Genomic DNA, 25,274 nt, shown 5'->3' with positions numbered 1-25,274 from the left:
ACTTCAGTGATGTCAAGTAAGAGCTCATTGGAGGGCAGGGTGGAGGTCTGTTGGGTTTTCCAATGAATGCTGGTTCTGCCTTGGTGCCAGTGATGGCTGTGTGTTGGTTGTAAGGAGCCCAGTTGAGACGCTGCATCCAATCTGTTTGTGTGCTAGGCATACTGGACCTAAACTCTGAGTTATGGTCTGGAGTGTAATTTTGTATGACAGCAGGAGCACTTTTATGGTTACCCCACACATCCTGTCTGCAAATTTGCACATCAGTCTGGTGATTCAACCTGTTGTGCTGCCATCCGTGAACAGCATTCCAGGGGGTGTTTTCCAACAGGATCTCGCTTTCCCACATACCGCTGTCATAACCCAATGTGCTCTACAGAGTGTTGACTTTTTGCTTTGGCCTGCTCAATCCCCAGATCTGTCTCCAATCAAGCACATATTGGATATCATCAAACGATGACTGCCCCTATATTGACCAATCAAGTGCAACAGTCATGGAACTCCATTCCACAAACTGACATCCAGCACCTCTACACCAAAATGCGTACAACATTCTGGCAGTTACACTGATTATTAATATACCAGTATTTCACATTTGCATTAGTTTCACGCTTATGTTATCCACAATTCCTCAATTTTAATCACTTAAATACATTACATAGACAAATGTATTCTCAAAATTTGATTACACTACATCAATTAGTTTTTGGTGTTGCAGTTTTTTTCTGTCAGTCTAGTTCTGCATGAGTAAGATGTTAGAGAGTAATCTTTTGTATGAACCTAATCTAACCCTGTATGAATGCTCACAGATGGGTCAGCCACACATTTATTTGTTTTTTCAGAAAACAGAAAAACCAAAAGTATTGTATATCCCAAAGCACTTGCAAAAACTTTTTAAAATTTAATTTCAAGCACAATAGTCATTGTCTTTCATATATTTTTTACACTGTAATTGTCTTTGCTTTGTATATGTGTATATACTTAGAAAGAGAAAAAGGCATTGCAATGCAAGCTGGGCACAGCTAATTATATGTTAAAATAGTTGGCTGTTACAGCAGACAGAGGGCTTCCAAAGGTGACAATGTCTGCTTGCACTGTTTTGTTCAGAAATTTTTCCATGAGCGTAAACCCTGTGTGTCATCATGGAGTACCTTCTTACAGTATTCATAACTTTAGGTAATCCCAGTACAGTGCTCTAAGATGCTACCAGTCATCCTTGCACCACTTCAAATCTACCTATCTATCTATCTATCTTTTTCACCACTTAATTCTTCAAAATTTTCTTATACACAATAATAATTGTCATTATATATGATTAGCTATCAACTTTTGTAAATTGACCAATTCTAGGTTGCAGAGCAGCTGATAAATCCCTTTGGTGATGATGATGAAGATTTTGAATTAAATTGGCTTATTGATCGACACACAAAGGTACTGTGCATCTTATTTCTCTCTAGTACCAAAACTACGCATTTCTAATTATAAAGAGTCTTGGTATTTGTCTTTCATTTGGCACTGTCATAACTGTGTTGGTTACTAATTTTTGTTTTTATGAGATGCAATATCTGTGAAGAACCATGATAAAAGAAATGATAGTGTCTACAATTTTTCTTTTTTACTCATGGAAGCATCTATCCATAAATGGCATCTGATAAAAAAAGTCATGAAATCCCATGTATTTATCAAATGCTATCTGAATATTGTTACACTGCATCTACATCTATACTCTGCAAACCACTCTTAAATGCATGGCGGTGGGTACTTACTATTGAGACATTTAGCATGCCACTTCCCATTCCATTAGCATATGGAGCTTGAGAAGAATAATTGCCTTAAGACCTTAGTGCTCTCTGCTATTAGTCTAATTTTGTCTTCAAGATTCCTATGGAAGGGCTACAAAGGTGTTTGTTGTATATTCCTAGCTACCTCACCTGAGCTGGTTTTTGAAACTTTGTAAGTTGGCTTTCACAGAATTGTTCACATCTCTCTTAAAGTGTATGCCAGTTCAGATTTTACAGCATCTCCATAACACTCTCCCATGAGCCTAACAAACCTGTGACCACAATGTGCTGCCCTTCTTCATATACTTTCAATACACTGTTTTAGTCCTGTATGATATAGGTCCCACACACTTAAGCAATATTCTAGCAACATTGGCATTGCAAGTAATCTCCTTTGTAGATAGACTGCATTTCCTCAGTGTCCTACCAATGAACCACAGTCTGCCATCTGCTTTAGCTATGTGATCATTCCATTCAGTGTACCTACAGACTGTTACTCCCATCTATTGTGTGAGTTAACTGATTCCAATTGTGACTTGTTGATATTGTAGTCATATACAACTATGTTTCTTCCCCTTGCAAAGTACATCATTTTGGTTTTATTTTCCTCATATTCCACTATCATATAACATGCTAAAGGCTTACATCAACAACTGTTCCAATAATTCCAGGTATGATTTTGCCTGGAAACTAGTATGTGACAGCATCCACTTGTCAGTACTTGCCTGTTAATACAACTTTCTTGTAGATACTATTATCGCCCACTTCTTGTACTGAATTTTTAACTGGTCACAACATGTGTAAATAAAACAAACAAGTATTAACAATACCAGAACATAGTTGATATGCCTAACTTTGGTCATATGATAAACTTATTAAATGTTAAACTCTATACACATGCTGTTCCTTTGTGGACTAAAAGCTTCCTGATTTTATTAAATCTGGCCTCTTATTATTTTTTGCCATTATTTATTCTATGGTAGGTTTTCTGTTATTGTAACATTATAAATGATTCTTACTACTTCATATTTCATTTCATTTATGTTTAAATGCCAATCTTCCTTTTCTCACTTTTTTTTTAAAAAAACCTTTACGTACTTCTATTTATGGAGCTGTAGTAAATACAAACAATATACCCAGTTTGCAGTACTCTTTTCATTTGCCCTTTTACACAGATCAGCCAACAAATTATGACCACTGCCCACTGTCACAATGGATGCCATCTGGTGGTATAACAGGCATATTAAGCTGTAGCAAAAGTATGTAAGTGGAGCAGACATGAACAGGGGTTACCCTAGCTAAGATATGGGCTACAAATGGGGAAATCCATTGAGATATGTGACTTTGACAAAGGGCAGATTATTATTATGCAAACCCTGTGAATGAGTATCTCGAAAACAGTGAAGCTGGTAGAATGTTCAAGTGCTACATTGTGAATATCTACAGAAAGAGGTAGAAGGACAGTGAAACTACCACTAGGTACTAAATGGTTGGATGTTCACAGCTCTTCACAGAACATGCAGTTCAGAGGCTTGTCTGCTCTGTAAAGTAGGATAGATGATGATCTGTGGCATCTCTGCTCAAAGAGCACAATGCTGGATTTTTAGAGCACATAGTTATTGTAGATTGTTGAATATGGAGCTCCACAGCAGACCAACCCAAATTGTTCACATGTTGACCCAACAACATCATCAATTATAATTGCAGTGGACATGGGACAATTGAAATTTGACCATCAATCAGTGGAAACATGTCAGCCCTTTCAGTGACTCACATTTTTGCTATACTAGGTCAATGGTCATCTCCACAAATGCCGTCATCAAGATGAACAGCAGCTTGAAACATGCAGCTCCAGCTCATGACAGACACAGGCTGGTGAGAGCAGTATTATGCTATGGGAGACATTCTCCTGCACTTGCATGGCACCTGTGGTAGTAACTGAAGACAGACTGACAGCTGTGAACCACCTAAATACCTTCATGCTTGATGCCTTCCCAGATGTTGTTTTCCATGCCTTGGAGCCATAACTTTGCTGCAGTGGTTTGAGGAGCATTATAGTGAGCTCACATTGATGTCTTGGTGACCAAATTTGCCTGATGTAAATCCTACAGACCCTATCAGTGTTGTTATCGGGCACCATCACCACATACATGCATCAGTTGTTCATTATTTATGTGAACTGCATGATCTGTGCATAGACATCTAATGTCACATACCTCCAAAAACCTACCAACAAGTTGTTGGATCCCTGATATGCAGAATCAGTGATGTATTTCATTCCAAAGATATATAAACAAACCAAGTGAGGTTGTGCAGTGGTTAGCACATTGGACTCGCATTTAGGAGCATGATGGTTCAGATCCACATCTGGCCATTCTGATTTAGGTTTTCCATGATTTCCCTAAATTGCTTCAGGCAAATGCCTAGATGGTTCCTTTGAAAGTACATGGCTGACTTCCTTCCCCCTCCTTCCCTAATCCAATGGAACTGATGACCTCCCTGTTTGGTACCCTTCCTCAAATCAACCATCCAGCCAACAGGCAAACAAGCCATTACACAGGTGGGCTTAATGTTTCTGCTCACTAGTGTATATACTGCTTTTTTTATTGCTAGACTAGTTCACACTTTTTTGATGGACTAGAGATTTTTTTAAAATTTTTCTACTTTTTCATCAAGCAATGAAAAATAAAAGAAAACACTGGAGTCAGTGGTAAAAGCACATTCCTATTCATCTCTGTAAAGTTCATCAAACTAACAAGATTTGGTGATTTTGTCAGCTATTGTTCACATATGAATGAATATATCAGAGGACAATCCCAAATTCTGTATATCTTCGCATTTCTGTGTTTCTTGTGGATGCTATATTTATGAAATGATTGTTGAACCCAGTGCTTTATTAAATGAAGTATCAAAAATAGAAAAAAACTTCAGAGACAACCAGCCTAAGCTCAATGTGTTAGTGAGCCAATAGCAAGTTCATATGATATACTAAAATGAATCACAAATGGTTGTGATAGCACTAAAATAATGTTTTGAAAGCTAATTCATTTTAATGTACTGAATGCATATGTTTTACATTGTTACACTGTCCCAGCCATTAGCAACATAATTTGTAATGTAAACAAAAGAAGCATGCAGACACTTGATGAATGTTCAAGTTGCAGGCATGAGATACTTCAAAAGTAGATTTAATTAGAAACATAGACTAAACTTTGTGTTAGACACATCATATAAGGTAACATTTTCATTTCATCTGCTTCTATTCAATGACAATTTAAACTCATAGGCGTATGATATTCACTATGAGGCAAAAATATAAAGCTCAAGTGATGAGATATAGTGCAAGGGTTATATGTGAGTGCAGGCTTTCTTGGTGAATTTCATATATGAAGTCTTCATGGGTTGTCAGCCAAGTAGCATCCTCGTCTCGTGGCAACGTTTCGATGGAATGCGTCTCCATCATCTTCACCTGAAGATGAAACTTCCTGGCAGATTAAAACTGCGTGCCCGACCGAGACTCGAACTTGGGACCTTTGCCTTTCGCGGGCAAGTGCTCTACCATCTGAGCTACCGAAGCACGACTCACGCCCGGTACTCACAGCTTTACTTCTGCCAGTACCTCGTCTCCTACCTTCCAAACTTTACAGAAGCTCTCCTGCAAACCTTGCAGAACTAGCACCCCTGAAAGAAAGGATATTGCGGAGACATGGCTTAGCCACAGCCTGGGGGATGTTTCCAGAATGAGATTTTCACTCTGCAGCGGAGTGTGTGCTGATATGAAACTTCCTGCCAGATTAAAACTGCGTGCCCGACCGAGACTCGAACTCGGGACCTTTGCCTTTCACGGGCAAGTGCTCTACCATCTGAGCTACTGAAGCACGACTCACGCCCGGTACTCACAGCTTTACTTCTGCCAGTACCTCGTCTCCTACCTTCCAAACTTTACAGAAGCTCTCCTGCGAACCTTGCAGAACTAGCACCCCTGAAAGAAAGGATAGTGCGGAGACATGGCTTAGCCACAGCCTTGTGACGCATTCCATCGAAACATTGCTACAATATGATGACAGTACTCAGCTGACAACCTGTGAAGACTTCATATATATAGTACAAGATCTTTTGTTAAATTTTCACATCTTGGTGCACAAACTAAAGCAAATATGTATATCAGAAACGGTTCATTTACAGAAACCTCATATATATAAACAAAGATGATGTGACTTACCAAAAGAAAGCACTGGCAGGTCGATAGACACAGTTTGTGTGTCTATCAACCTGCCAGCGCTTTCGTTTGGTAAGTCACATCATCTTTGTTTTTAGATATATTTTTCCCACGTGGAATGTTTCCCTCTATTATATCCATATCATATATATATATATATATAGACACACACACTCCTGGAAATTGAAATAAGAACACCGTGAATTCATTGTCCCAGGAAGGGGAAACTTTATTGACACATTCCTGGGGTCAGATACGTCACATGATCACACTGACAGAACCACAGGCACATAGACACAGGCAACAGAGCATGCACAATGTCGGCACTGGTACAGTGTATATCCACCTTTCGCAGCAATGCAGGCTGCTATTCTCCCATGGAGACGATCGTAGAGATGCTGGATGTAGTCCTGTGGAACGGCTTGCCATGCCATTTCCACCTGGCGCCTCAGTTGGTCCAGCGTTCGTGCTGGACGTGCAGACCGCGTGAGACGACGCTTCATCCAGTCCCAAACATGCTCAATGGGGGACAGATCCGGAGATCTTGCTGGCCAGGGTAGTTGACTTACACCTTCTAGAGCACGTTGGGTGGCACAGGATACATGCGGACGTGCATTGTCCTGTTGGAACAGCAAGTTCCCTTGCCGGTCTAGGAATGGTAGAACGATGGGTTCGATGACGGTTTGGATGTACCGTGCACTATTCAGTGTCCCCTCGACGATCACCAGTGGTGTACGGCCAGTGTAGGAGATCGCTCCCCACGCCATGATGCCGGGTGTTGGCCCTGTGTGCCTTGGTCGTATGCAGTCCTGATTGTGGCGCTCACCTGCACGACGCCAAACACGCATACGACCATCATTGGCACCAAGGCAGAAGCGACTCTCATCGCTGAAGACGACACGTCTCCATTCGTCCCTCCATTCACGCCTGTTGCGACACCACTGGAGGCGGGCTGCACGATGTTGGGGCGTGAGCGGAAGACGGCCTAACGGTGTGCGGGACCGTAGCACAGCTTCATGGAGACGGTTGCGAATGGTCCTCGCCGATACCCCAGGAGCAACAGTGTCCCTAATTTGCTGGGAAGTGGCGGTGTGGTCCCCTACGGTACTGCGTAGGATCCTACGGTCTTGGCGTGCATCCGTGCGTCGCTGCGGTCCGGTCCCAGGTCGACGGGCACGTGCACCTTCCGCCGACCACTGGCGACAACATCGATGTACTGTGGAGACCTCACGCCCCACGTGTTGAGCAATTCGTCGGTACGTCCACCCGGCCTCCCGCATGCCCACTATACGCCCTCGCTCAAAGTCCATCAACTGCACATACGGTTCACGTCCACGCTGTCGCGGCATCCTACCAGTGTTAAAGACTGCGACGGAGCTTCGTATGCCACAGCAAACTGGCTGACACTGACGGCGGCGGTGCACAAATGCTGCGCAGCTAGCGCCATTCGACGGCCAACACCGCGGTTCCTGGTGTGTCCGCTGTGCCGTGCGTGTGATCATTGCTTGTACAGCCCTCTCGCAGTGTCCGGAGCAAGTATGGTGGGTCTGACACACCAGTGTCAATGTGTTCTTTTTTCCATTTCCAGGAGTGTATATATATATATATATATATATATATATATATATAATAGAGGGAAACATTCCACGTGGAAAAAATATATCTAAAAAGAAAGATGATGAGACTTACCAAACAAAAGCGCTGGTAGGTCGATAGACACACAAACAAACACAAACATACACACAAAATTCAAGCTTTCGCAACAAACGGTTGCTTCGTCAGGAAAGAGGGAAGGAGAGGGAAAGACAAAAGGATGTGGGTTTTAAGGGAGAGGGTAAGGAGTCATTCTACATCTACATCTACATCCATACTCCGCAAGCCACCTGACGGTGTGTGGCGGAGGGAGCGGAAAGACTTACCTTAGAGGAAAAAAAGGACAGGTATACACTCGCACACACACATATCCATCCCCATATACAAAGACACAAGCAGACATTTGTAAAGGCAAAGAGTTTGGGCAGAGATGTCAGTCAAGGCGGAAGTACAGAGGCTTAGTTCATCCCTATGAAATCCCCAAACCACCTTCCCTACCCTCTGGCTCCTATCCTTGTAAATGCCCCTGGTGTAAAACCTGTCCTGTGCACCCTCCCACCACCACCTACTCCAGTCCTGTAACCCGGAAGGTGTACACGATCAAAGGCAGAGCCACATGTGAAAGCACCCACGTGATTTACCAACTGACCTGCCTACACTGTAAAGCCTTCTATGTGGGAATGACCAGCAACAAACTGTCCATTCACATGAATGGACACAGGCAGACAGTGTTTGTTGGTAATGAGGATCACCCTGTGGCTAAACATGCCTTGGTGCATGGCCAACACATACTTCCCACTAACACCAGCCTATCAGAACTCCGGAGATGGGAACTTGCCCTTCAGCATATCCTCTCTTCTCGCTATCCGCCAGGCCTCAATCTCCGCTAATTTCTAATTTCAATTTGCCGCCGCTCATACCTCACCTGTCTTTCAACAACATCTTTGCCTCTGTACTTCCGTCTCGACTGACATCTCTGCCCAAACTCTTTGCCTTTACAAATGTCTGCTTGTGTCTTTGTATATGGGGATGGATGTGTGTGTGTGTGTGTGTGCGAGTGCATACCTGTCCTTTTTTCCCCCTAAGGTAAGTTTTTCCGCTCCTGGGATTGGAATGACTCCTTACCCTCTCCCTTAAAAACCCACATCCTTTCGTCTTTCCTTCTCCTTCCCTCTTTCCTGACGAAGCAACCGTTTGTTGCGAAAGCTTGAATTTTGTGTGTATGTTTGTGTTTGTTTGTGTGTCTATCGACCTGCCAGCGCTTTTGTTTGGTAAGTCTCATCATAGAAGAGGGATATGGACAAACAGGGGATGGAAATCAGCAGAGATTCAGGTAAAGGAGATTGTGTTAACAAATGATATGTTTCAGGAACAGTTCTCAAATGTACAATTGAAATAATGTGGTGTTGAGGTAAGGTAAACATCCAAGTAGCACAGGTTGTGAAGCCACTGAATTTCACCAAATTATGCTGAGCAGCATGCTCAGCAATTGGGTAGCAGGTTGATCCTGAGTAGAGTTTTACTTCATCCTGTTATACAGTTTTCACAGTGTTTTTCCTAATGGTCTTCTTGCAGTGCTCTTAACTTCCTGTGTAGGTGCCAGTTACTTTGCTGCAGCCACTTAAATGTTTCCCAACCCATTCCCTCTCTCTTTGTGTGTGTGTGTGTGTGTGTGTGTGTGTGTGTGTGTGTGTGTGTGTGTGTGTGTGTCCCACAACCCTTCCGCTCCTATGTCCACACATCACTATACCCCCTACCTCGGCCAAGAATGTTAGTTGTTCCACCCATTGAATAATTTATGACACATACAACAACTTGTCTTGCACCTCTCCCAAATTTAGCAATTTGGTATCTCCAGACTTCAGAAATATTTTCAGGAAATATTTCTCAATTTATTGACTGGTTGTAGAGATTATTTACATTTGGCCTTATTAAGAGACCAGAAGAGTTCAGAATTTTGTTTGAGTAATGTTTTTGACCAGAACTAGTATGAAAACAATCTTGTGATTATGCAGATAAACTGATGGCGCTTAACCAGACCTGAGTAAATCTATACCTCAGTAAATCTATCTACCTATTATTCTCTATACTTCAGGCAAAATGCTTTTTTTTTTCTTTTTACTTTTGGAAAGAAGTAACTGAAGAGAGATCTCTGGCTTGCAGAATAGGCATTCATATCAAATACCAACTAAATATTTTCTCCAGTTTTACTTGAATTGCACTGCTGTGTCCAAGGTTAAAATATCATTCAGTTCCAATATGCTATCCTCTTTAGCATAAAATCTCATTCTCCAGACTCAAGGAAGTTATAGGTGTTTTGTCCTAAAATTATTGCCTGAATTTAGGAGGGATTCATCTTGAGGAGTCACTGGGTGCACCAGAAGGTGTGCTGGTTGAGGTGTAACTAGAGAGGCAAATGAGATTGCTGAAGGCTGTAACTGAAGGTTAGCTGCTACTCAACGTATAGAGGAGATGCTGAGTCACAGATAGGCACAACAAAAGGACTCTCACAATTGAAGCTTTTGGCCACTAAGGGCTTTGTCAACAATGGACACACATAAACACACACTCACACAAATGCAACTCACACACACAACTGCACTCTCAGGCAACTGACACCACACTGTGAGCAGCATCACCAGTACATGATGGGAGTGGAAGATGGGTAGGGGTGAGGAGGGGGGGGGGGGTGGGCAGGCATGGGGAGGGATTGTATGGTGGGGTTGGTGGACAGTGAAGTGCTACAGGTTAGACAGAGTGCAGGGAAGAGGCGGGGAGGGAAGGGGGGAGGGGAAGTAGCGGAAAAGGAGAGAATTAAAAAGACTGGGTGTGGTGGTGGAATGGCGGCTGTGTAGTGCTGGAATGGGTACGGGGAAGGGGCTGGATGGGGGAGGACAGTGACTAACATAGGTTGAGGCCAGGAGGGTTACACCAATGTAGGATATATTGCAGGGTAAGTTCCCCTTGTTTCTTGGCCACAGTCTGTCGATGGCCATTCCTGCAGACAGACAGCTTGTTGGTTGTCATGCCTACACAGAATGCAGCACAGTGTTTGCAGCTTAGCTTGTATATCACATGACTGATTTCACAGGTAGCCCTGCCTTTGATGTGCTAGGTGATGTTAGTGACCAAACCGGAGTAGGTGGTGGTGGGAGGATGTATGGGACAGGTCTTGCATCGAGGACTATTACAGGGGTATGAGCAAGGAGGTAAGGGATTGGGAGTAGGGGCTGTGTAAGGATGGACGAGTATATTGTGTAAGTTCAGTTGACGGAGGAATACAACTGGGGGGGGGGGGGGGGGGTAGGGGGGAGGGGGGGATAGGATAGTGGGCAGGATATTTCTCATTGCAGAGCACAATGAGAGCTAATTGGCACCCTGGTGGATAATGTAATTCAGTTGATCTTTGCAGTACCTTCTCTCCATCCACAAAATTCTCCTGCTATGCAATCCCAAATTCCTGGAACCCATAACACACATTGAAACCTTTGCCCAGCAGGAACATGCGCAGCACCAACTCAAAAAGCTCTCCACCGTGCCCACTTCCTGTTCCCACCTTGGAGTACCAATGCCCACTACCTCTTCAACAACCTCCAAACCTCCCCCTCATCCCCATCCCTTCATAGCTGGCAAACCCTGTCTCACAGATCTACTACACTTACCCCACCCTCCAAAACTCCCTCTAAGCACCACACAGAATCCAGAACCTAAACGACCCTACAATACAGTCATGATCCTTTCTGCCAGAAGCCTTATCCCCACAGAAACATCAGTCCTCTCCAAAGGCCTCACCTTTTTTCCCACTCCCAAATTTAATCATGCAGGACTTATTAAAGACCTTATCTCATTCTCATGGTCCTGACAGTGGAAACACTTTTTCACCATCAACCCTGCCATTCAGACTCAACCAAAGACCAATTTTACAACTTGCCTACCTCATTTCACTCCTCCATCCAACTATGATCCACCCCCACTGCCATCAAAACCACCCACTGTTTACTTTCTGGAATTTCTTAACCTCGAACGTTACCTCACCGTCATTCCCCAAGTCCCTCAACATACAAAGTAACCTTACATCCGCAGAAAGAACTGCAGTCCACCATCTAAAAACTGATCCTTACCTTGTAATCCTACCTACAGACAAAGGCTCCACCACTGCTGTTTTAAACTGCTAGGATTACCTGGCAGAAAGACTCCACCAGCAGTCAGATACTTCCACCTACAAACCTTGCCACAGTGATCCCATTCCAGTAATCCAGCAGGATCTCCAGTCACTACTCAAATCCTTAGTCCCATCCCAGAACCTCTCCCTGGAGTCCATCTCTCTATTCACCTCCTACCTTCTACAAGCTTCCTAAAGTCCATAAATCTAACCACACAGGATGCCCCATTGTGGCCAGTTACTGTGCCTACATTGAGAGAATCTATGCTCTCACAGACCAACACCTTCAACCTATTACCCAGAAACTATCATCCTATATAAAAGATAGCAACCATTTCCTCCACTGTCTCTCCACAGTTCCTGTCCCTTTACCACATTATGCCCTGCTCGTCATTATTGACACCAACTCCCTGTACACTAACATTCCTAATGTCCATGGCCTTACCACTATTGAACACTACCTTTCCCAATGCCCAATGGATTCCAAACCAACAATCTCCTTCCTATTCACCATGACCAACTATATCCGCACCCACCATTACTTCTGCTTTGAAGGCATTACCTACAAACAAATCCGGGGTACTGCTATGGGCACCCGCATGGCACCATCCTATGCCAACCTATTCATGGACCATCTAGAAGAATCCTTCCTAAAAATGCAGATTCGTATACTCCTCACTTGGTTCAGATTCATTAATGACATCTTTGCTATCTGTATTGAAGGTGAGGACACCCTATCCATATTCCTCCAGAACCTCAACTACTTCTCCCCCATCTGCTTCACTTGGTCCTACTCAATCCAACAAGCCACCTTCCTAGATGTTGATCTCCACCTCAAAGATGGTTACATCAGTACCCTCATCCATATCAAACCTATTAACCACTAGCAATACCTCCACTTTGACAGCTGCCACCCGTTCCATACCAAGAAATCCCTTCTGTACAGCCTAGCCACCCATGGTCATCGCATCTGCAGCGATGAGCAGTCCCTCTCAAAATATACTGAGTGTCTCACTGAAGCCTTCACTGACCATAATTATCCTCCCAACCTTATACAAAAACAAATCTCCCATACCTTATCTTTCTGGTCTTCCACCACCTCCAAAAGTCCCACCGTCCAGCTGCAGCCAAAGACGATTATTCCCCTCATAACTCAGTACCACCCAGGACTGGAGCAATTGAATTACATTCTCAGCTAGGGTTTCAATTACCTGAAATGAGAAATGTCCTGACCACCATCCTACCCACTTCTCCCGCAGCTGTATTCCATTGTCCACTGAACCTACACAATATACTTGTCCATCATTACACAAACCCTGCTCCCAATCCCTTACCTCAGGACTCAGTCCCCTGTAATAGGCTTAGATGAAAGACATGTCCCATACATCCTCCCACCATCACCTACTCCAGTGCGGTCACTGACATCACATATCCCTTCAAAGGCAGGGCTGCCTGTGAAACCAGTTATGCGATCTACAAGCTAAGCTGCAACTGCTGTGCTGCATTCTGTGTAGGCATGACAACCAATAAGCTGTTTGTCAGCATGAATGGCTACTGTCAAACTGTGGCCAAGAAACAAGTGGACCACATTGTTGCTGAACATGCTACCAAACATGCTACCCTTCATTTCAGCGACTGCTGCACGGCCTGTGCCATACGGATCCATCCTACCAACACCAGCCTTTCTGACTTGTGCATGTGGCTCCCAACCTCTCCCCTGCACTCTGTATACCCTGCAGCACTTCACTGCCCACCACCCCCACCATACTATCCCTCCCCCTCCCTGCCCCACCCCAGCCTCTTCCTTACCCCACCCAGTCACCACTTCCATCATGCACTGGTGCTGTTGCTCACAGTGTAGTTTCAGTTGCCTGAGACTGCAGTTGTGTGTGTATATTGCATTTTCATGAGTGTACATGCAAATGTGACAGAACCCCCAAGAGAACCACGACAGTGTCTGTTGGAAAAGGAGGGTAAATCATTATTTTGCACGCAAGTTCATTGTATGGTTGGGTGTTACACTGCTTGTTGATGTTTCATTGAAAAAAAGACAGGTGATTACCACAAAGAGATGAACTATGGGGGAAAAAAAATGGTATTCAGTGGCTGAAATGACGAAAAGTGGATTTCAGAGAAGAAGGAGGCTGAATTGTTTGAAATTGTGGCACAAAAGAAACGACAATTTTCAACACACATAATTGACAAGATTGCTAAAAGACATAGGAATTAAATCATTCAGCTCTCTCTCTCTCTCTCTCTCTCTCTCTCTCTCTCTCTCTCTCTGTGTGTGTGTGTGTGTGTGTGTGTGTGTATTGCTGACGAAGGCCTTAATGGGAGAAAGCTTTAACTGTGAGAGTATTTTGTTGTGCCTATCTGCGACTCAGCATATCTGTTACATGGTGAGTAGCAACTTTCGTTCTTATAATATCGTTACATTTCTTCCTGGATTTTCCATTTTTTATGTCTTGTGTAGATGAGTCCACACCATTTAGAATTCTTGACTGATTGACTTTATTTATATGAACATACCATGGTTGGTCTTTGATGTATTTGCTGAGCCAGCTATGGGAGGTTCCCCTTTCCCTGAAAGAATCCAATTTTTGCCAAAATTGTGTTGAGATTTACCATGTTGAAACCTTTAGTGAGTTCAATAAAGAAACCTAAAGCTGGGCATTTCTTGTCAACAAGGTGTAGGGTAATGTCAAGAAATTCATATATTGCATTAGCTGTGGTTTTATTTTGTTGTAAACCATAATGAACAGAAGAAATAATTTTATTTTTTCTAAGAATGCAATTGCCTTTGCTTACCTGTAGCTCCTCTTATCTTTACACATATGACAGGCATTTCCACAAAATTCTTACAATACTTAATCTTGCTTCTAGATTTTTCAGATATAGCACAAATCACTCTACCTGTATCAGTCAAACAGTCCCCTCCCCACTGATTAATCTTATTCTTAATGTAAGGACATCCAAAATCTAAATTATCATCTCTGTTATTATACACTTCATGTAAAAGATCATTTTCAATTTCAGCATTGCATTACTTTGGTTACACGTGTTTTCAGGTAAAAATTGAATACATTGAATGCATTCCATAGCACAACTAACATTATTTATTATAGAAGGAACACAAAATATATTACTGTCAAAACTATATTTTATACTTAGATCATCTTTCTCTTCATTCCACCAATATGGATACAAATTTTGAGTAACTTCGGCTAACTTACTCCAGAATGCACATTTATCTACATTATCATCAATTTGGTTCCAAACAAATTTCAAAAAGTTTTCACCTTCATTCTCTAGGCTTACAGATTACTCACCTTTACTGTTTGGATCATTACTCTGCATGACATTAAATTAAAAAAACTGCTTTGATATTCCATGACTCTCACTTACATCATTACATATATCACTTACCTTACCTGTATTCACAAATAACTCTGAAACTTCATTATTATCAAACTCCACAAATACCTGATACTCATCATCATCATCACCATCATCATTATCATAATCTTCCAAAATTACTTCATCAGTAACATCATTAACAACACAAGTCTCATCACCATCAAAGTCACATAGCTCACCCACATTCATTTGCAATAAGCTACCAGTCTCAGACTTACCAACCTGTCATTTCACAGCTCTCATTCAAATCTACATCAAAAATACCACCTAATTCAGATCCAGTGCAGTTGTCACCTGTTTTGCACACATCAATAACACTGTTTTCTGACCAAGAGAAGAAATCATTAGTACAGGTTACATCAAAATTCTCATTACACTCACATTCTGGTTTGTGATTAGTTTCTACATCATTATAATTAAACACAATATTCCAAAACTTTTGATCAAAACATAATTGAGAAATATGATGTTCCTTCTGATCAACTTCAGGTACCTGTGCTACATTATTAATACCGTCATTATTGTCTAAACGCAAGTGTATATTGGGGGTCCTGTACTTGTTGTGTTTCCTCACCCCAAAATTGTGGACCTTCATTGAGGCGGCCACTGTTTCCTGAATGGCCACCTCTATGATTATTTCTTTTATTAAATTGCCCATGGTTACTACCATTATTGCTATTCTGCTGATGTTCAAAATTTCTGTCCCTATTGTTATTCTGACCCTAATAAAAATTACCATTATCTCTGTTTCTGTAGTTGTTACCACTGTGATTTCTATAATATTGATTGTTATAGTACATGCTTCTTTCTACTGCTCTATCTAGCCTGACAACACACCGTAAAAGTTGTTCAAGGCATTTGTCAGGTCCGTCTACTAAATCGCACTGCAATCTCTCTGGTAATTTCCTATTGAGTACATCAATCAGAATTGTTTCATCAAATGGTTTGTCAAGATGAGTTAATTTCTTAAGCTGATTCTTACAGAACTCTTTCAGATTACTGTCCCTATCCCTATAATTTGGCCCATTCAAAAATTCACTTTTAATTCTCCCTTGTTCAGCTTCTGACCAAAATGTATTAAAAAAACTTTTTTCAAAACTTTGATATGTGTTCCACTGACTTAAATATAGATTTACCCAAGACAGAGCTTCACCTTCAATACATCTTTTAAAAAATTTAATCTTTTAGTCAGCACTCATGCCTGACACAAAACTATCTCTACAGTGGTGTAGAAAAACCACTGGATGTAAATTGTCTGAAGGAAAACTTTTCATTGGAATGTTGAAACATACAATACCATTGTTTGAATAAGGAATTTTGTGAATACAGTTTTCTTGCACTATTGAAATTTTTTGATCTAGAACTTTTGAATTAAATAGCATACTATTTTCAACATTTAAAATTTTTTGATCTAATCTACTAAAGTTTTGTTCCATTTTTTTCCTCTACAGCCTTCTGTTGAACTTTGGCATAATTAACATTCTTCTCCTGTTGTGAAGATTGTGCAACTAACTCATTTTCCAAAGCAATAAATTTATTTACTAACGCATCAACTTTTTCATTAACACTTTTTAATCTGTCTGACAACCCATTTTTTAGCTCCGAAACCTGATTACTAGGTTGGTCTATTTGGTATTGTACCTTGTCCATTTTATCTTTGTTTTCAGTTTGTATTCCCATTAAGTGATCATTGACTGCACTAAATTTGCTATTGTTGTCTGTTTTTATTTCTATTCAGTGTTTCCAAAATCAACTGCATAATATCTAGACTGGCAATGGCAAGGAAAGCATTTCCGAAGAAGAGAAGTTTGTTAACATTGAGTACAGATTTAAGTGTCAGGAAGTCTTTTCTGAAAGTTTTTGTATGGATGTGAAATGTGGACAATAAATAGTTTAGACAACAAGAGAATAGAAGCTTTCAAAATGTGGTACTGCAGAAGAATGCTGAAGATTAGATGAGTAGATCACATAACTGATGAGGAGGTATTGAATAGAATTGGGGAGAAGAGAAATTTGTGGCACAACTTGACTAAAAGAAGGGATTGCTTGGTAGGTCATATTCTAAAGGCATCAAGGGATCACCAATTTAGTATTGGAGGGCAGTGCAAAGAGTAAATATTGTAGAGGGGGACCGAGAGGTGAATACACTAAACTGATTCAGTACGATGTAAGTTGCAGTAGGTACTGGGAGATGAAGCTTGCACAGGATAGAGTAGCATGGAGAGCTGCTTCAAACCAGTCTCTGGACTGAAGACCACAACAACAACAATATCTTTGCATCTTGACTGTTTCTTTGCTTTCTACACTTTCACTTGATGCTAACATGACTAAGCTGGCTCCTACAGCTTTCACATCTACATCACTACCCTCATCTCTATACATTTTCCTAGCTATCACACAAGTTAAAAATACTAATAATAATAGTAATAATAATAATTCACTGATGGTTTGTAAATATCTTTTCTGATATCCTTCATCATAGCTGTAATGTCCCCTCTCAAATCATCCAGTCCATCATTGTTGATATTATCTGGCCACTGTTGATCTGACTTTTTCCATCAGTTCTAGGGTCTTCTTTCATCAAATGATTGAAGTTCATTTACATAAAAATTGCAAATATAGAAATAACTGACCTTTCTTCTTCTGCAACAGACAAAACTTCATTATCAGTCAACAAATCATGGCTCACACTTTAACACTTCTACTTAATTATTATCTACTCATCGGTAAGGTAATCCTCAAAACTTCGAAGACAGATGAATTGACTTATCAAAAGTGCATGTCATCTGATGTTATCTAGAATCATAAGTAGAAGGTTCATTGTGAAAATGCCTCCCTTCCTGGTCTTGAATCTTCCGCCGATTGAGATGTTATCGCCTACAAGACCTGGCATTGTGATATCGACCCGAAGACGCAAAGTAGACCTAGTTATGTGTATAGTAATATGCCATTTACTTTGTATACACACTCATGTAGAAAAGTTAGTAATGATAAACTTGGAGGGAATGGAACAGCCCAAGCAGTTATATTAAATGGACCTATATTCTTCCGTAGCTGCAAGGTTAATTTCATTCTGGATGTCACTACTGGAAATTCTGGTAGTGGTTGGTTTACCCTATTATTATTATTATTATTTGGCTGTTTAATTTACAAATAGAGTGGTGTTTGCTTGGAATGTCACATCTGTGTGGGATTGTACAGAATATTAATTTCACTTGAACTGTGTTTTGTATTACTTCATTAATAGGTTTACAAAATAGGTGTGATTTCCCTTCATTGTAGCTGTTGTTTGTTCCAGAAATCACCACTACACTGTCATTCTTTCTGTGATATTTGGTCTTTTAATTAACATATACTGTAATTTTGAAATAATGTGTACATGGTTTTAGAAATGAAGTATAGTGTAATTATTTTGTAGAATGGTATTCAGAAGCCTTATGCACTTCCTACCAGTACCATGACTGTCACTTACAAGGGAACCTCCCCATCGCACCCCCCTCAGATTTAGTTATAAGTTGGCACAGTGGATAGGCCTTGAAAAACTGAACTCAGATCAATTGAGAAAACAGGAAGAAGTTGTGTGGAACTATGAAAAAATAAGCAAAATATACAAACTGAGTAGTCCATGCGCAAGATAGGCAACATCAAGGATAATCTAAGCATAGGAGTGCCGTGGTCCCGTGGTAAGCGTGGGCAGCTGTGGAACGAGAGATCCTTGGTTCATATCTTCCCTGGAGTGAAAAGTTTACTTTCTTTATTTTCGCAAAGTTATGATCTGTCCATTCTTTCATTGACGTTTCTGTTCACTGTAATAAATTTAGTGTCTGTGTTTTGCGACCGCACCGCAAAACTGTGCGATTAGTAGACGAAAGGATGTGCCTCTTCCATGGGAACTGAAAACATTTGATCGCAATTTCATAGGTCAACCGATTCCTCCACAGGAAAACACATTTGATATATTCTATATGACACAGGTGACAGCACGTGCATCACATGACAGGAATATGTTGTCGACCTACCTAACTTGTACACTTGGCGAATGGGTAAAAAGATTCTTCTACCTTGCCCGATTTAGGTTTCCTTGTGGATGTGATAATCACTCCCAAAAAAGTGATGAAAACATAAAAGTTTGTGACATAAACGGTAAATAAAAAATTTAAGCTTTTACTCAAAGGAAGACTTGAACCAAGGATCTCTGGTTCCGCATCTGCTCACGCTAACCACAGGACCACGGTGCTCCTGAGCTCACATTCTCCTTGATGTTGCATATGTTGCGCATGGACTACTCAGTTTGTATATTTTGCTTATTTTTTCATCGTTCCACACAACTTCTTACTGTTTTCTCGATTGATCTGTATTCAGTTTTCAAGGTCTATTCACTGTGCCAACTTACTGTATAATTAAATCTGAGGGGGGTGCGATGGGGAGGTTCCCTTGTTAGTAAAATTATGTCCTTTTTTGTGTAGAAGCTTTTTTCATATTGTCTAAGAAAATTCACCTGTTTGAGTTTCAGTACGCCTCCATAGATTGAATGCAGTCTGAAAATCAAATTTCATCATTTCTTCCAAGCAGATGTTCTGTCTGTTTCAGACTGGCATACTTGCCATGGAACTCCTCATTTTCTAATATGGTGTTCTTTTGTATTTTACAGGACCCTGGCAGTGCCTATAATAGTTCATATGACAAAAATCTTCTTCCAAAACTTTCAAGTCACTACTGAGGCTGGTAATTAAAGATTTCAGATATAATATTTCTTCCTTTATTCAATTTATATTCTCATTTTCAGTTTCATTCCCCCAAAAGCAATCTTTTATGTATCCTGTTGTAATGACCTCAATCCTGACCATATTTTCTCATGTGACATGTAGTATGGATTAGATTTGAAGTGTAATGCAAAAATTGTTTCTTGTCCCGCTATTACTGCACTTCACATATCTTGACTGTGGTGCATCTGCATGCATCTCCATTTTCATTAATATGTTTGTCCACACTTTTCATTTGTGATGTAAGTATTAGAAGCTGTAGAAATTTCACAAGCTGTTTACAGCAATTAAAAAACAAAAAAACAATTTTTTTATGTTCATCCTTTTGCAGCTGGCTGCACCATTTCATTACACAAAAGATGCAAACTCCATTGCCATTGAAAATGCACTGGTAGTAATGAAAACATTTTTACATTTCTTAAACTGAACATTCACTTTTTTCTCTCACAAATTACTTATTTTCATGCTAGTTAAAGAGGAAGGCATCACTAGGTAGCCATCTTGTCTGACCATATAAATCTGCACTTCTTACTTAAAGTCCAGAGGTCAACTACCCATGCTTGATAGGACTGTCCTGGTTTCTTTTGTCTCTGATGAAACTCCATATGGAAAGGCACAATGTGGATTTACTTTAGATAACAAATGCTGAGGAACCCACAAATTGCAGTAAATAACAATGCTGCTCAATCCTGTGAGCAGCAAAGTGCCAAAAAATATGAAAAATTGCAGCCTCAGTTCAAGACAAGAAAAAATAATTTTGTAAAGATGGGTCCTCTATGTGAAATGCTGTGAAGCCCTACTGCAGACATCACACACATGAGTACCGATCTTCTTTAACCTCTTGGAATGGTATAAATGCCAGCGGGGTGGGTGGGCATGCAGAGGACAGTAGCTGACGGACTGTGGTATCTTGTGATGCTGTAACCAACTGATGAAGCAAGTGTAACTGGTACTGTCATTGTTCAAACTGCCATTGTCATTGTTCAAACTTCTGTTGTTGGTGTTCAAACTGCTGTTGCTGCTGAGTAAACTGCTGCTACTGTTGTTGCAACAACTGAACCAGTGCCAAATCCATTGTACTCACAGAACATGTGCAAACTGATACAACCTCATTGTCAAAAACTGTAGAGTCTACAGTTCTTTATTATGACTACCAAATACACAAGAAGTATAAAGGCAGTGATAGAGAACCAGAATTACACAGCCACATGGGAACATTAACAGAAGAATATCAGCCCAGGATGAGCCCAATAACATGCAATGTTCATCACACAAAATCACAGAACAGAAGAGAGAGTAAGGCCACACTGGAGGGATGCTGCTGGGACCACTCAGTTGGCAGTGGCATTAACAGCAAGTAATGTATGTGGAATTAATGCCAGTGAGTGAATGGAGTGTTTTCCAATACTTGAAGTTAGTGGTGTTAGTAGTGTAATGTCTGAAGTATGTGTAGCATAAGTCCTGTGATTATGCACTTTTAGTAAGTCTCTGAAATATCTCTTTATTCTCTAGTACTGTGTGAGTGTATCCTCATTATGAGTTTGCAGAAAAAGAAAAGTATAAATGACTGGATTCGTGCAGGAGTAGTAATCCTAGCAAGGGGAGGATGCAACAGTTAGGATAAATAGGCTTGGTAGGGTTGTGTCTAGAGCTGTTTGTGCCTCACATGTGCATGGTGTGCTCAACTGCTTTTGAGACTCATGCTTGTTTATCACTGAACTGGGGTTGACTTTTGTAGCACTTTAATAGCAGCATTACTAGTGGTCTCTCAGCAGATTTTGTCATTTGCTGCTATTTCAATGCATTGTTCACAGTTTACCTGTCGTTCTAATATTGTCACTATCAATGGCTTCTCACCACATTTTTTTTTCTTTCTTGTACATTCAACAGCTTGTGTTTCAAATAAATATTATTCTTAAGAATGAAATGGCATTTCTGCACTTCAAAATGATCTGCAAACAAGTTATCAGTGGTAAATAACTTTGTTAAGTATTGCATTATGAGAAATCATGAAAATATTACACCTCAAATGGTTTCATTTACTTATTTGCATGTATCATAATCATAATATATATGTTCAAAAATCTTATGGTAAATCAACATTAGTGATATGGGTAAGTAATTCAACAAATTACTCATATTTCCTTTCTTGAGTACTGGTGTGACCTGTGCAAATTTCCAGTCTTAACGTATGGATCTTCTGTTGAGTGAATGGACATAAATGATTGCTAAGTATGGAGCTATTGTACCAGCACACTCTGAAAGGAATCTGACTGGTACTCACTCTGGACAGAAGGCCTTGCCTTTATTAATTGATTTAAGATGCTTCACCACAATGAGGATATCTACTTCTAGGTTTACTTATGTTGGCAGCTGAACTTCATTATAATTCTAGAACATTTACTTTGTCTTATTTGGTGAAGGTGCTATCATCAGTAATATTGTCATCAGTATTGTGCAGTGAATGTATTGATCATATCTGTACTTTACACACAACTAGGATCTCTCTGGATTTTCTATCAGATTTCAGGACCGAGTTTCATTGTGGAAGTGATTAAAAACATCTTATATTGAAGTCCACACTATGTTTTAGCTTCAGCAAAAAATCACCAACCTTGGAGGTTTTGTATTCTTTTAAATTTGGCATGCATTTTTCGTTCCTTCTGCAACAGTGATCTGACATGTTTTGTGTACAATGGGGGATCAGTACCATCTCTCATTAATTTATCTGATATGTATCTCTCAAATGCCTTTGACACTATTTCTTTGAATTTAAGTCACATCTGGTCTATTATACTATTAGACATTCAGAAGTTCTTCTATGAAGTAGGAGTTTTCAAGCCCAGATCAGACAAGAATATAATGTGGTGTGCAGTGTAACTCATTTTTCCTTATATTTCTGAATTTTGCTATTGTTTCCAAACTGTGATTTATTTTTGGCAACAAATACCCTAAGGGAATGAATGCACTGTGAGACAGTTGGCAGTACAGCCAACTGCTCAAAGAGCAGTCTGTAAGAGTTTGTAGACTGGAAACCACATATTATCCTTGTTAAATACGTCTCTGCAACAAACACTTTCTTTCTTGATGATAGGTTAGCACAGAATATGATGCCATAACATATTAGTGAACAAAAATACGAAAAGTAAGTCAAATTTTTGACAGTTTCCTCTCCCAAATCTGATATTATCTAATGCAAAAGACACAGAGCTTTGATTTTGAGAAATTCTGCAACATACTGTGTCCAGTTCATGTTCTTATCCTTACAGAAACCTATTAATTTATAATTTTCTATTTTATTTATTGATTTACCCTCATGCACTACTTCAGATAGTGTTGTCATGTCTCCCGCAGGACAGAATTTCACGTAGAGTATTGTGTATTATTTACACATGTAAGTACTGAAGCTTCTCCATTAGGCTTGGTTATAATTCTTCCATCATGAGCAAAGAGAACAACTTCTGCTTCCTGTAGATAGCCTATAATGGCAGTTCAGTCATATACAGAAAAGCAGACCCAATATTGATCCCTGTTGCACACCTGTCATGATTATTCGCCAGTCAGAAGAAGTATCTATGCAGTAAGAAAAATATTCCAGCCTGGCCCTTGCTGGAATCTTGAAAACAAGAGGTAGTAAATAATGTCTAGTTCATGGTGAGTGGTGCAACAATGCAGCACCCAAAGCATGGCTGCCTCATCTTTCACGTCAGTATCAGTGGGTTAACTAAAGTCAGTTAGGACTCAAAAAAGAGATTTCAACTAAATATACTATATTTACAATTGTTAACCAGCTCCTAGAATCTGCAGAGTTATGTGCTTTGTCTTTCCCTATTTCTGATTTTTGTAAATTACTTTCCATTGATTACAACCCAAAAAACATATTACTCTAATTTGGAAAACATTTACTGTGGCTGTGGAACCAGGACAAACAAGTTCATGTTTTATTCTATTTGCTGAAAATATTATCATTATAATAATGAAGATAGCCAACTTCAGTTTAGAGAACACCACAGCAATGACAAAACAACAACCAGTTACTATTACTGCTACTTTTAGATAGATTCTAGACTGGTTCACTGTCAACAAGACACAGTTTATTCAGTGACACTCAATACCAAAAATGCAGGAATATTTGAATATAAATCTTGGAGATAAAAGAAATTTTGAGAGTAAAACTTTCAAAATTCATAGGATTGCACATTAATGATACTCTAAATTGGTCAGTTCACTTTCTTGACCTGTCTAAAGGATTATCGTTGGCAACATTTGCTGTCCGTATTTGTATCCATTTGTCACATTTTAAAACTATTTCTTTAGACATATGCCACAAGGAAACCATGACCACAAGAAGAACTGACAGAATAGCCCTCACTTGCATAGCAAAGTTAAGGTGGTTGAGATGCCAGTGCCGATCATTTGTTAGTACCTAAATATAAACTTGTAGGGGGATAATTCGTATAATAATAATAATAATAATAATTATTATTATTATTATTATTATTATTATTATTATTATTATTATTATTCAGTATTGAATAATGAGATACCACTCCTAGAAATAAAGCAGTTTCATGACATTATGCAGATTATTTTATTTCATTTTATTTATTTATTTCATTCGTGTTCTGTAGACACATTAGCAATACATCGCTTTGGTGTAGAACGTGTCATTTACATAGATTTGAGACATTTGTTTATAGTAATAGGTTGTACAAAGAATAATATATTACACAGAAAAAAATGTTTACAGGAATTGTTTTTTGTAAAAAGTCACAAATTACACTGAACAGACTTACAATAGATCAAAATCAATTCACATATTCTCATACATAAATTCGTCCAGTGAGAAAATGGTTTTACTAAGAAGATATTGTTTAAGTTGATCTTTAAAAGTAGGTGGATCAGTAACTGACATTTTTATTGCCTGAGGGAGAGCATTAAATATTTTTATGCAAGAGTAGTGTACTCCTTTTTGTACCATACTTAGGTTCTTTTGTTCAAGATGTAGATCATTTTTTACTTTAGTGTCATAGTTATAATACATGCTGTTCATTTGAAAAAGGGAGTGGTTTTTACACAAGAAACACATGAGAGAGAAAATGTACTGAGATACTGTTGTGAGTATTCTCAGCTCTTGGAAGAGTTTCCTGCAGGAATGTCTGTAATTGACACCACACAGAATCCTAATGACTCTTTTCTGGGCTATGAGGATTTTGTTTGCCTTTGGCTGGTTTCCCCAGAATATACACTCCTGGAAATTGAAATAAGAACACCGTGAATTCATTGTCCCAGGAAGGGGAAACTTTATTGACACATTCCTGGGGTCAGATACATCACATGAT

The 25,274-nt window shown here is 39.9% G+C and overlaps 1 protein-coding gene across 5 annotated transcripts in view; it reads left to right on the top strand.

Annotated features, from left to right (window-relative positions):
- LOC126184089 (bestrophin-2-like) overlaps positions 1-25,274 on the top strand; it is a 610,224-nt gene that overhangs the window by 461,396 nt on the left and 123,554 nt on the right. For all 5 annotated transcript variants that reach the window (XM_049926445.1, XM_049926446.1, XM_049926447.1 and 2 more), the window contains one exon: positions 1,348-1,428. In XM_049926445.1, coding sequence (XP_049782402.1) covers positions 1,348-1,428 — 81 coding nt within the window. The remainder of the gene's footprint in view (positions 1-1,347; positions 1,429-25,274) is intronic.

This window comes from Schistocerca cancellata, chromosome 4, assembly GCF_023864275.1.
Source record: "Schistocerca cancellata isolate TAMUIC-IGC-003103 chromosome 4, iqSchCanc2.1, whole genome shotgun sequence".
Lineage (NCBI taxonomy): Eukaryota > Metazoa > Arthropoda > Insecta > Orthoptera > Acrididae > Schistocerca > Schistocerca cancellata.
The sequence above is the reverse complement of the archived record's forward strand: the minus strand, read 5'-3'. Positions and strand labels throughout refer to the sequence as shown.